Source organism: Engraulis encrasicolus, chromosome 13 (assembly GCF_034702125.1).
Source record: "Engraulis encrasicolus isolate BLACKSEA-1 chromosome 13, IST_EnEncr_1.0, whole genome shotgun sequence".
Taxonomy (NCBI): Eukaryota; Metazoa; Chordata; class Actinopteri; order Clupeiformes; family Engraulidae; genus Engraulis; species Engraulis encrasicolus.
In genome coordinates this window covers 37161120-37173204 of record NC_085869.1, presented here as the reverse complement: position 1 = coordinate 37173204, position 12085 = coordinate 37161120, and the positions used below count along the sequence as shown (strand labels likewise).

General features: G+C 42.6%; 1 protein-coding gene across 1 annotated transcript; it reads left to right on the top strand.

Moving 5' to 3' along the window:
- Window positions 1–2921: 2921 nt before the first annotated feature.
- Window positions 2922–11628, top strand: LOC134461092 (zinc-binding protein A33-like). Its single transcript, XM_063213858.1, has 6 exons — window positions 2922–3514; window positions 3940–4035; window positions 7168–7395; window positions 7881–7903; window positions 8358–8479; window positions 10091–11628. Exons 3-6 carry the CDS (start codon window positions 7294–7296, stop codon window positions 10609–10611), a joined length of 768 nt encoding a protein of 255 aa, XP_063069928.1. The 5' UTR covers window positions 2922–3514; window positions 3940–4035; window positions 7168–7293; the 3' UTR covers window positions 10612–11628.
- Window positions 11629–12085: the final 457 nt, after the last annotated feature.

Genomic DNA, 12085 nt, shown 5'->3' with positions numbered 1-12085 from the left:
TGCTTGTGGTCTTTGCATCAGGAAGTCCAGCAGCCAGTTGCAGAGGGAGGTGCTGAAACCTAGTTTGTCCAGTTTTCTGATGAGTTGTTGTGGTATTATGGTATTGAATGCTGAGCTGAAGTCAATGAACAGCATTCTCACATATGAGTCTTTATTGTCCAAGTGGGTGAGGGCTGGATGGAGGGCAGAGCAAATTGCATCCTCCGTGGATCGCTTGGCTCGGTATGCGAACTGGTAGGGGTCTAGGGTGGGGGGTAGGGTGGCTTTGATGTGTGACAGGACTAGCCGTTCGAAGCACTTCATGATTATGGGCGTCAGTGCTACAGGACGGTAGTCATTGAAGCATGATGGTGATGATTTCTTCGGCACAGGTGGTAGCAGCTTTGAAAAGTGATGGGATGACTGCTTGCTCCAGAGAGATGTTAAAGATGTCTGTGAAGACATCCTTCAGCTCTTCTGCACAATCCTTCAACACTCGGCCTGGTATGTTGTCTGGGCCAGCTGCTTTGCGTGGGTTGATGGTGGCCAGTGTCCTCTTAACACTGGCAGAGGACAGGTAAAGGGGTTGATCATGGGGGGGAGGGGGAGTTTTCTGTGGGTGAGTGTCATTTTGTGCTTCAAAGCGGGCAAAGAAACTGTTCAGGTCGTTTAGCAGAGAGGTGTTGTTGTCACAGCTTCGTGGTGCAGACTTATAGTCCGTGATGGCCTGTATGCCCTGCCACAGGCTCTGTGCATCTCTGCTGTCTTTGAAGTGTGTTGTTATTTTGTCTGAGTATTCCTTTTTTGCTTTCCTGATGCCCTGGGACAGGTTAGCCCTTGCTGTCTTTAGGCCAGCTACGTCTCCTGCTCTGAAGGCTTCGCCCTATAGGTTAGCCGTGCCAGCCCCTAGTGGCAAAGTCTGACAACCTGAGTGTAGGTTCTAAGGCCTTAGGCCTACCAGGTGTGTTGTTTATTGTGAATTAAGGAACATACTTTGGGGCAGGTGTTTACAGATCCGCGGGTGTGGTGGCAGCACACCCACCCCTGCACTTTACTGTTACCGTGAATATACTTTGGGGCAAGTGTTTATCTATCTGCGGGTGATTGCGACAGCACACCCACCCCACTGCACTTTGTGAATTGTGAGTACCTTTTTATATTTTATTACAAAGAGTGAGAAAAATATATTTTTATAACGCAAAGAATAATAAAGATTTGAATTATTAATTGTCACCACTGTCTCTGCCTCCATTGTGCACGAACCTGTGTTTGCCTGGTAATCTATTGTGCGGGTACATTGTGTGTTGGTCCGGGGTATCTGTAACTACCCCTAATTCATTTCCTCCGGGGGCTCCACCCCCGGGGGTGGCGTAGTCGAACTACTTCCTGTAACGGTCTCGCCCACTACATTTTGGCCCATTCATTCATTCATTCATTCATTCATTCATTCATTCATTCATTCATTCATTCATTCATCCATTCATTACCACCAGGTGCAGATAACATCTCACACAGTGCGGGGTACCATTTGAACACAATAACCCAAACAACAACCTCCACCTAATGCCATGATGTGGCATAGGCCTAGCTGCATGGCTTGTTATGCTGAGATAACTTTGGACCAGGGTGAATAGCAATGATAATGTACATGAACGACATAAGCGAGGCCTACAGGAAATCTTCCTCATATCTTCACAGAAAAGTGTGTGGCGATGCCCTTGTTCCTTATCACCACTAGAGTGCAGTAGTGTTGTGACATCACCTTACTCCAGCGGAATATGCCCATGTCTGACTGCCTTTCCAGTAACAGCACTAGAAGTGCTGTGTGCTCATGTCAGAACATTAGACTAGAGGCGACCGGCCCCATTTTCACAACAATAATGGCAGCCATTATTTTTAGGGAGACCTGATACGATGTGAATGGAAGGAACAGGGGGTTTCTTTGTCAAAACATGACTTAATAATGTGAAAATGTCCATCGACACACGATACAGTACAGGGCAATAGATGAAATGTACTGCTAAATCTAATGCTCTGCAGTATAGCCTACGTCTGTTGAAAAGCACATTTGAAACAATATTTCAATAAGCACTTAAGTAATTTCCAAAATGTGCTCAGAGTAAGTTTGATAGAGCATCTGTTAATCTTAAAACAGAATTTTTTTGTTAATAATATAATTTGAATGACATGTGTTTTAAGTGTTTTTGTGAAATTATAATGGCACAATCTAGTCAGTATGGCTACGCCCCCTGTTATACTCCCATAGAGGAACACGCTTGTCAACATGCACTGTGAAGTGGATCATGGTCCTCTCAAAACTATAAGTGCATTTTTCCCAGTCATAAGGAACTGAAGAATTTGATGGTGTTGGTAAGTGAAAAGGGGAACAAAGGGAAGCATAAATTATGGAATGAAGTACTAAGAATATCAAACACTGCACATTTAAATTATTTTTGTAACAATTAATTGGGTAATGGTGTAAAATGTGTTTTTAATGGGGAAGAAAGCATGGCATTGGTAGCTAACCATAGGCCTACTTCTAAGTTGCTTTTACCAATGCTTGTCATATAGCCTAAAATCAAATGTCATACTGGATTAAGTTTCCTTTTATTAAAACGCATACTGTACGTTAAATGCGTGCAACGTTGTGCGATGCTTTAATAAAAGCACAAAAACGTGATATGTGCTGTGATTTCAGTGTGGTTATAGCGATCAAAATACCTACGATACTAGTGACCTTGTCTTGGATGTGAAGGGCTTGATAATGAATGAGTAGTCAGAGAAAGTAGTTTAGCCAAAGCCCTCTATGCGTTTAACGATCAAAATGCATACAATCCCAGAATGCACCTGTGACTGATGGGCGGGGACTGATGTCAGGCCACGCCTTCCCCCGGCTCGCAGCGAGACGTACTTGCAGAAAGAAGGCGCTGAAGGAGGGAAAATGTAGGCTACAGACGTAGCATACAGCTCCCACACGATTTTAATACATAGGATTTTGTTTTCAAAAGACGAAAGTTAAAAAGCAGTAGGTACTGGATATCTATCGTGGGATATTAAGTCCACATTTAGTCAAGATTGGGTCGGAGTGTGTCGTGTGTTTACAAGGGTAGGCCTAAGTGAACTGCAAGTGTTTCAGAGGATGGATTCTAGAGGTCGTAGCACTTTCTCAGAAGACAATTTCTCCTGTCCTGTGTGCTGTGAAGTCTTCAAGGATCCTGTCATCCTCTCCTGTACCCATAGCGTGTGTCAGTCTTGCCTGCAGCAGTTTTGGAAGAGCAAAGGATCAGAAGAATGCCCCGTCTGTAGAGAGAGACTCTCTAACCACGATCCCCCTCTCAATCGACACCTCAAGAACTTGTGTGAAGCTTTCCTCAGACAGAGAAGCAGAAGAGAACCAATCTGTGATTTACACCAATCAGAGCTGAAGCTCTACTGTGAAAATGACAAACAGCTTGTGTGTTTGGTGTGTCGGGACTCCAAACTCCATAAAAACCACAACTGCAGCCCCATCAGTGAAGCCGCACAGGAGCATAAGGTAGGCTATGCAGGTGGTGTAACTAAACATGAAAACGTGACCTTCTTGATTGTGTTCATGTTATGGTCCCAGGACAAAGTCATCTGAAATACCCCCCCCTTCATACAGTCAGGGCCATTTAAAAAAAAAAAAATCCCACCAGCCAAAATAGCTATTGTACTAGCCAAACACAGTCACTAATAAATAATGGCTCAAAGTGGCTACTAGGCCTAAGTTTTCTTTTCTACCAGCCAAACTGAAATTTCACCAGCTGGTTAGGTAATTCTACCTCCCCTCCTGGGCCCAGGACAAGTGACCTGTTTGTACCCATCCCTTCCCACCCCCCGGCCACCCTGATATGTTATTGGATTGGAGTGGATTGGAATTTTTTTCACTGCCAGAAGTGTGTGTGTGTGTGATTTACATCTCTTGTGGCTTCATTTCAGGAGCAACTACAACTCACTCTGACACAATTGCAGAAGAAACTGGGCCATTTCTTTGCAACAAAACTCACCTTTGCAAACTCTGCCGGGCACATTAAGGTAGGAGTAATGACTATACTACAGACTACTGGCCCTATCATGGCCTGTACTACTGTCCTAATGGCCACTTTACTGTCCTAGTAATAAAAGCAAAAAAATCAATGATATCACGAGCCACTTCTGTAGTTGTGATTTTAAGTGGCAACACTTTTGTGTCACCCTTTTACTCCGATTCAAGCGGGGAAGTTTCAAGGGATTTCAAGCACTTACCTTTCCTCTCAAAAGTATTGTGACACACTACACTTTCACATAGACCTGCAAAAAAAAAGTGTTAGGCCAAGGACACATAACATACACGCAAATTTGGCCCAGCGAAGCAAACGTCGCCATTCATTCCTATGAGGGAGGAGAAGGCAAGCGAACAGGAGTGAAGCCAAGGGAAAACATTTGGCCAAGTTTAGTATTATGCAAATGAGGAGCGAATTTCGCCTGCGGTGGCCAATCTCGTCGACAAAATCAACGTTTGATTCCATTTGATACGCCACAATTAGGGATGCAAATTATCGATTCATTCATTAATCATTAGTTGATAGTGTTATCGATCGACTTTCGATTAATTGATAAGCGGCGTTTTTTCACCTAAATTTCATAGGGCCTTTTAAAATATCAGCTAAATAGTTAAAACACTGAGTTCAAAAAGTATTGTTATATTAAATTATATTATGAGAATTATATTATGATCATTAAGCCCATATTGTATTTTATTGTATGATGTTATATTATATTATTATAATATAATTATAATTATCCATTAGGAAAAGAAAGCTGTTTTCTATGGCATCTCCACACCACCTTTGGGGAGGCATTGATTTCACCCAGGAGTGAACTAGTAGCCCCATGCCCCCCTCTGTCGCCTTGCCTATATGACAGACAACGTTGAGTGAAACGTGATCAGACTGACTTGTCTGCATATGTGTCAGCCAACCACAAGCATTTTAATTTAATACGCTTCAAAATAAAGAAATGCTATATGTTGGGTAGTGTGTTGTTGTCCATAATGGATAGTAATGTCAACAAAGTTCGTTTCTGAACAAAAAAAAAGTTATTTCCTGTGTCTGTAAGGAGAGCTAATAAGCTAACAGGCTCCATTGAGAATGAATGGAGCTGTGACAACAACACTTACAGCTAACATGGATTCACCTGAAATTGAACAGATGGTGCTCCACTTCATGCATGGTCATATATATTCATGCCCAGTTCAGCTAATACTAGTCTTGATATCTGACAGGGTGTAGTGGTTAAAATTACAGCTCACAATTTGAAATGACTACGTTTGTGATTTCGCTAGCTAGCACGCTAAGCTAACCTAGCAAGCTTAACCCTACAGTAAAATGCTGCTTGCAGTGACATTTGCCTGTCTTGAAAGATCGTTTTTCTCATAATTCAAGCAGTAACAACTTACACCATTGGACTTGGCATAATCACAGATTCAAGTACACATCTCCAAAAGACCCATAAGAACTCTAGAAGTTGCAATGACAATTTAATAGATAAAATCTGCGCACCATGGATTTGAGTAGGACTAGAACTAGAACCACTCAACAGTCTCTAGCGCCCTCTAGCGGTTAATCGCGATTAATACATTTTAATCGAGCAACCTCTTGCTCGACAACTAATCTAAAGTCGATTAATCATTTGCATGCCTAGCCACAATGCAACTGATGACCATTCAGTTGTCAGAACGGAACAATGAATTTCCCCCCTCTTCACTTTGCACTCGTTTTGCCTGCATGTGTCCCCTGCATTGGGGCTAAAAACAAATGGAAGTGGTGGTGATGGAACAGAGTCTAAGGCAGGGGTACTCAACTAGAAACTGAAAAGGTCCACTCGCCAAATTTCGTATGTTTCCAGGGTCCAAAAAAGTCGCTACAGACCGATGCAGAAAATAGCCTCACTCGCTGGCCGCACTGGCCTCTTGCTCACTCACTGAGTTGTCATAGTGATGATACTTTTATTTGTCATAAGACTGGCTTCGCAGAAATACAGATCGCATGGCAGCGAAATCTCATGTATAATTTATACATATTAAATACAGATGGATTTTGTCTTGGTCCAGATGACATTGCGTTTGGGTCCGCATCCGGACCTGGGTCCGCCAGTTGAGCACCCCTGGTCTAAGGGGACTAATGCCACTGACACAAGGGGTGGGTATTGGCAAAGAGTTCACGATTCAATGCACATCAAGATACACATGGCCACGATGCGATTCTATCACGAATCTGTGTGTGGGCCCGGAACTGTAATCAGTTGGCAGGGGATCAAATACTTATTTTGCTCGATGAAATGGAAATAAATTAATATTTATTCTTTTAAGTTAATTTCTGGATTTTCTTTTTGATATTCTGTCTCTCCCATTGAGAGTAAATAGAATGGAGGCCAAAATTCTATTTCATTGTTGAAGCCAAGTTGGAGCCAAGGTTGGACCCAAAAAGACCAAAAAATGGCCAAATCCCATTCATTCCTATGAGAGACATAAAACCCTGTATCTCCCTTAAATGCCACTCCAGGGGGATCATTTTTCGCTCAACTAGTAGGTCCCCTTGCTCTCCAACTTACCAGGGTGGTGATTTTTTGTGGTGATGTTTTATTTTAGAGAGATATTAAAAGTTAAATTGACCAATGAGCATCAGAACATGGTTTGATTGACCGTTAGAAGTCTTGTTGTTGTCCAATCAGCACCTGCGTTTGGCGTTGCTAAGGTGGAATGTAAGTTGGAATGTTCCCAAATCTGGCTTCAAAGCGTTGAATGGCAAATAGCGTTGATTTGACGTCCATTCTATTTACTGTCAATGGTCTCTCCATATTAGAATACATATTATCATAACATTTACTGACAGATCATGTCTTTGTTAGTAGGCAAACCAACAAAATCAGGAAGGGAGAGAGCTTCCATTACAACATAAATATTACCTACTCTCTACTGAACAAAATGAACCGGTTGCAAATTCAATTTTATTATTATTAAATAATCGATTGTCATGACTCGATACAGTATATCGTGAAAATAAGTATCGCGATGCATTGTCATGAAGATTTTTTTGCCCCTAACTGACACACTGTGTAAGATAGACCCCATGATGTGGTGATGCCTCGTATTGCAGAAAACCTTCTTCAAGACGTGTTATATTACAGGTCCAGTTCCAACACACGGAGAAGCAGATCAAGCAGGAGTTTGAGAAGCTTCACTAGTTTCTACGAGACGAAGAGGCAGTCAGGATAGCTGCACTGAAGGAGGAAGAGGAGCAGAAAAGTCAGACGATGAAGGAGAAGATCAAACAGATGGACAAAGACCTTGCAAGTCTTTCAGACAGCATTAAGGCCATAGAGGAGACGGGAAGTGATGACGTCAGTTTCTTACAGGTATTCACAAAGCCCAAAACACACACACACACACACAAATCGAACCAACTGTCTGTCGAGTCGGTGTCAATGACAAACGCATGCATAGCGTAAATCAACCACGAGGCTCAATCGTAAATCGACCACGAGTCGCTAGGCACGCTAGGCAGCAGTCGGTCAATTCAAATGAATAGGCAGCGGAAGCGTTGTCCAACCACGAAAAACGGGCAATAACGTGAATGCACCACGTACTTTGTGGTTATTTGCCCCATATTTTTTTTGTGAATACTTCACGAAAGCCGTGAGCTACGGATGCACACACACACACCAATTCACCACTATACAGCACATGTCTGTCTGTCTGTCACTTCATGACATGTGTGATGGTGTGATGGCTTTATTATTATTATTATTATTATTATTATTATTATTATTATGTACAGCAGATGTACTTGCAGGAAAACTACCAGTTGTCTATATAACCTCTCTTTTTTTCATCCCTGTAGAACTACAGGAGCACAGTGGAAAGGTGAGTGATGTCCCTCCTGTCTGTCAGTCTATCTTGTCTGCGGTTCTTTTTTCAAAAGAAGATTTGTTTGGGGCTTTTTATGCCTTTATTGTGACAGGAGAGTTACAGAGGGACAGGAAATGAGTGGGGAGAGGGAGACGGGGAAGGTTCGGCAAATGACCCGGGCAGGAATCAAACCCAGGTGGTCACCAGCCTAGTAGCCCAGTGCCCGTTAGGCCACGGCAGGACCTTGTCTATGGTTCTTAACCAAAAGCCACAGCAGCACAGCAGGGTTGCAGGTTCGAACCCCACACTTGCACTCCCTACCCACATTCCATGGTTGAGGTGCCCTTGAGCAGGCCACATAACCCCACGCTGCTCCAGAGACTGTAAACAATGCTCTGTACTTAAAATAACTGTAAGTCGCTTTGGATTTTTAAAAAAGTGTAATACAATGTAATGAATTTTATTCCAGAGCCCAGTGCACACTGCAGGATCCAGAGAAGCTTCCACAAGGAGCTCTGGTCAATGTGGCAAAGCACCTGGGCAACCTGAAGTTCAGAGTCTGGGAGAAGATGAAGGACTTGGTTCAATATAGTGAGTACACGCACGCACGCACGCGCATACATACACACACACACACACACACACACACACACCTCTAGTTCCAAGGTAACAATTGTGTAATTATATTCCAATGGGAACCGCTAGCTACAACACCCATGAAGGTTAGTTATAAACATTTCCACATAACCAGTGCGTGGGTCCACACTCCCATAGGGCACAGTTCGTTATCATACCATGTCCATAGAAGTTCCCATACCGTATGTGCATGTACAGCATGTGCATGTACAGTATGTGCATGTGAAATTGTCTCTTCAATAGAGATGCCTTCCCATGTGCGTTCTCAATTCATGACATTAAAAGTTATGCCATGTACAGTATGTGGCTTTTAAATGCATACCAGTATACTACAGCCCTTTTGCCCACTACTCTGATATGTGCCTACTTTTCAGACATATATTGCAAAGAATAACTAAGTACCAATGAAATATGGCAAAGAATACCCTGGTTTCATTTAATTTCAATGGTGGAAACCAGTACGTTGACTGACATACCATAGGTGGCCGCAAAATGAGTCACTTATACAGTACATGCTTAGTCTGGGAAATCCCATGCTGCTTTGCACAACCGTTCTGATCTCAAAGACAGCGTGGAGTCCACCCAGAGAACGGACAAGATCAAGGTCCCAATCAGAGAGCAGGGAGGCGTGGAAAGGCGATGACTGCAGTTTGTTAGAGGAGATACAACGGACACGATTGGCTATGGCTACGTATGCCAAATGATACACATTCGTAACACCCAATAAACAGCCGTTGCCAATCGTATACTACACTCCATCTACGGGACTTACAGTAGTCAGGTCTCCAGAACATATCTCACTTGTGATTAGGTCTGGTGATAATAGGCAAGTAGGCCTACTACATGCTAGTTTGGAGGTAGAATTTGTAAAATAAACTTATTTGCAGAATTGGCTGGATGTTGCTGTATTCAGATTTGTATTATACAGTACATGCTATCTTGGAGATAGAAATTGTGTTGCCAGACTTAAAGGGAGCAGTGCGGTGGGACGGTACCATGCTCAGGGTACCTCAGTCATGGAGGAGGATGGGGGAGAGCACTGGTGATGTACTCCACCCACCAGTCTAGCAGGGGTCCGTTTCTTGATTCTTGTCGTTGCTAACCGTCTTAAGACCGTCTTACCATTCCCTTGGATTCAGTGGTGAGCGTCGCTGTCGAGAGAGTTGAGTCGCTCTTACGAAGGACGTTGCTACCGTCGTTAGCAAAGACGCTTTCGAGATACGGACCCCAGGTCAGGAGTCGAACTGGCAACCTTGGTTCTACTAGTCTGATGCCCTAACCAATTCCATGATTGATTGATTGTTTACATTTATTGCCATTTCAGCAGCTATGGCTATGTCATGGCCAATACAGATAGAAAAAAATATCACATTTACAAAACTAACAACCATATAAATAAAGAGATTAGATGTGTTTTTTTTAAACATCAAAACATTCTAAAAAGTTCAAAACCTTTAAAGGTGCCCTAACTAATTACACATCACTGCCCAATGAGCTCATTTCCAGAATCGGTTGAAAGTCGCCTTAAATTGATTTGCCTGAGCGTGTGTACATTTCTCTGTGCAGCCCCGGTGATTCTGGATCCCAACACTGCACACCCGAAGCTCCTGTTGTCCGAGGACCTGGGCGATGTTAAGGGAAAGCTGGCACTCCCCCTGCTTCCTGACAACCCTGAGAGATTCGGCTGGCTACCTGCCGTGCTGGGCTCTGAGGGCTTCACCTCCGGGAGACACTGCTGGGATGTCCAGGTTGGAGAGGCGGAGCCCTGGTCCCTTGGGGTGATAACGGAGTCGAACCAGAGAAAGGGGCACATGGACTTAAAAGGCTTATGGGTGATGTTCTATGGAAAGAACAAGTGTGGAATGTATGCTGCATCCCATAAAACGGATCTCGTAGTGAGACAGAGACCACAGAGGATCAGAGTGCAGCTGGACTTGGACAGAAGAAAGCTGACCTTCTCCGACCCCGACAATAACAAACACATACACGCATCCTTACACGCATTCACAGAGAGAGTGTTCCCGTATTTTTGTGGCTCATCTTTTAAGATCTTGCAATCCAAAGCTGCTGTTACAGTGTGGCAGTAAAGCTAAATTTACTCTGGTGTACCAGGAATCTGAAAATACACTGCATGTATAATGTTAATGCACTATTAACATGTTTTTTTTTGCATTGGTTCCCTGTGACTACTTGTACTGTTTGATTTCTCCCAGAGACTTCAGGTAAAATCCTGAATTCTTGTACAATGTCCAGTTCTGTCAATCTAAACATCAATGTCTTGTCATGCAGTATGTTAGGCCTTTGGTCAAATAGAAAGGGCACCTTCCTTGTGGATATTCATTTATGGTTGGGACTGGACCACTCTTTTCCATTACAGGTGGCAAACCAGTTAAACATATACATTTTGTTTCATGTTGGACTGAGGGTCTAGTTTCACCCTTCATGAGAAATGTGTGAGCCGGCACACAGATTTATGAAAGGGCTTGCAAGAAGGAATGGATAGAATGAATGAAAGAAAGAAAGAAACCATATCTACAGTATATACTGTATTCTAAAACGTTTCTATTCAAGCTTAATTGTTGACTGGTTAGCTAATGGTTCAGGTTGTAGTGTTGTTGATTGGAGTATAATGATGTTTGCAAATTAAATTACCTTTTGTGTTGTTGTTCTGTCATGTTAATAAGCACACGTTTTGTATTTTTAAAGTGTGCATACATTTTGGGATACCCTATACATAGTTTAAATTCTTAATATAAATGTTTACATGTATGCATATTCCATCATCTTAACTTTTTGCTTTGACTGCTTCAGTTCCTTTTTCCTGCAGTGCCTACCAATACAAACTATTGTGAATTTTACTGCAAAATGTTCTGGGTATCTGGACATGTTTTGTTTAGTCGTTTGTTGTCATAATAAAATTCATTCAAATGCTCTGAAAACAGTGCAGTATCGTTGTCCAACATACATTTTCTGAATATTTATTTTCTACTCCACTGACCTCAAGTTATGTATAGCTTTATTTGCCAAAGGGTCTTCTTGTCCTCTCCTGCTCCATTTCTTTCTCAGGCTGTCCCCACCCACTAATCAGCATGTTTTTTTCCTGCATGAATATGGCATGATGTTATGGGGGGGGGCTAACCTCCCCATTCACACTAAATCGCATATCCTACATTTTGTCAACTATCTGTACATTGGTTTTCATACTTCATACAGTACGTTCTAAACATCATTGCGTTCATACTTCTGTCTGGCTTTGACCTGTTACACATGTAAGTTAAAGGACCACTTCGGTCAATTTCAATATGCTGTTGTATTGCTCACGCTACCCTTGACTTGTCAGTACCCGGTGATGCCACATTTTTCGGCTCAGCCCTTTCGAGATATGAGCTATTCTAATTGGGGCAGCGTTTGTTTACATTCTTTTTTTAATTAATATAGGCCTACTCCAAATATTTTCCCAAAAGGTACTGCTGTTTGCTAGTTGTCTGCTGATGTTGTATAACCTTTCGGATGTTTTTGGGAATAAATAAAAATGTTTTTTTGAAATGTAAACAAAGCGCT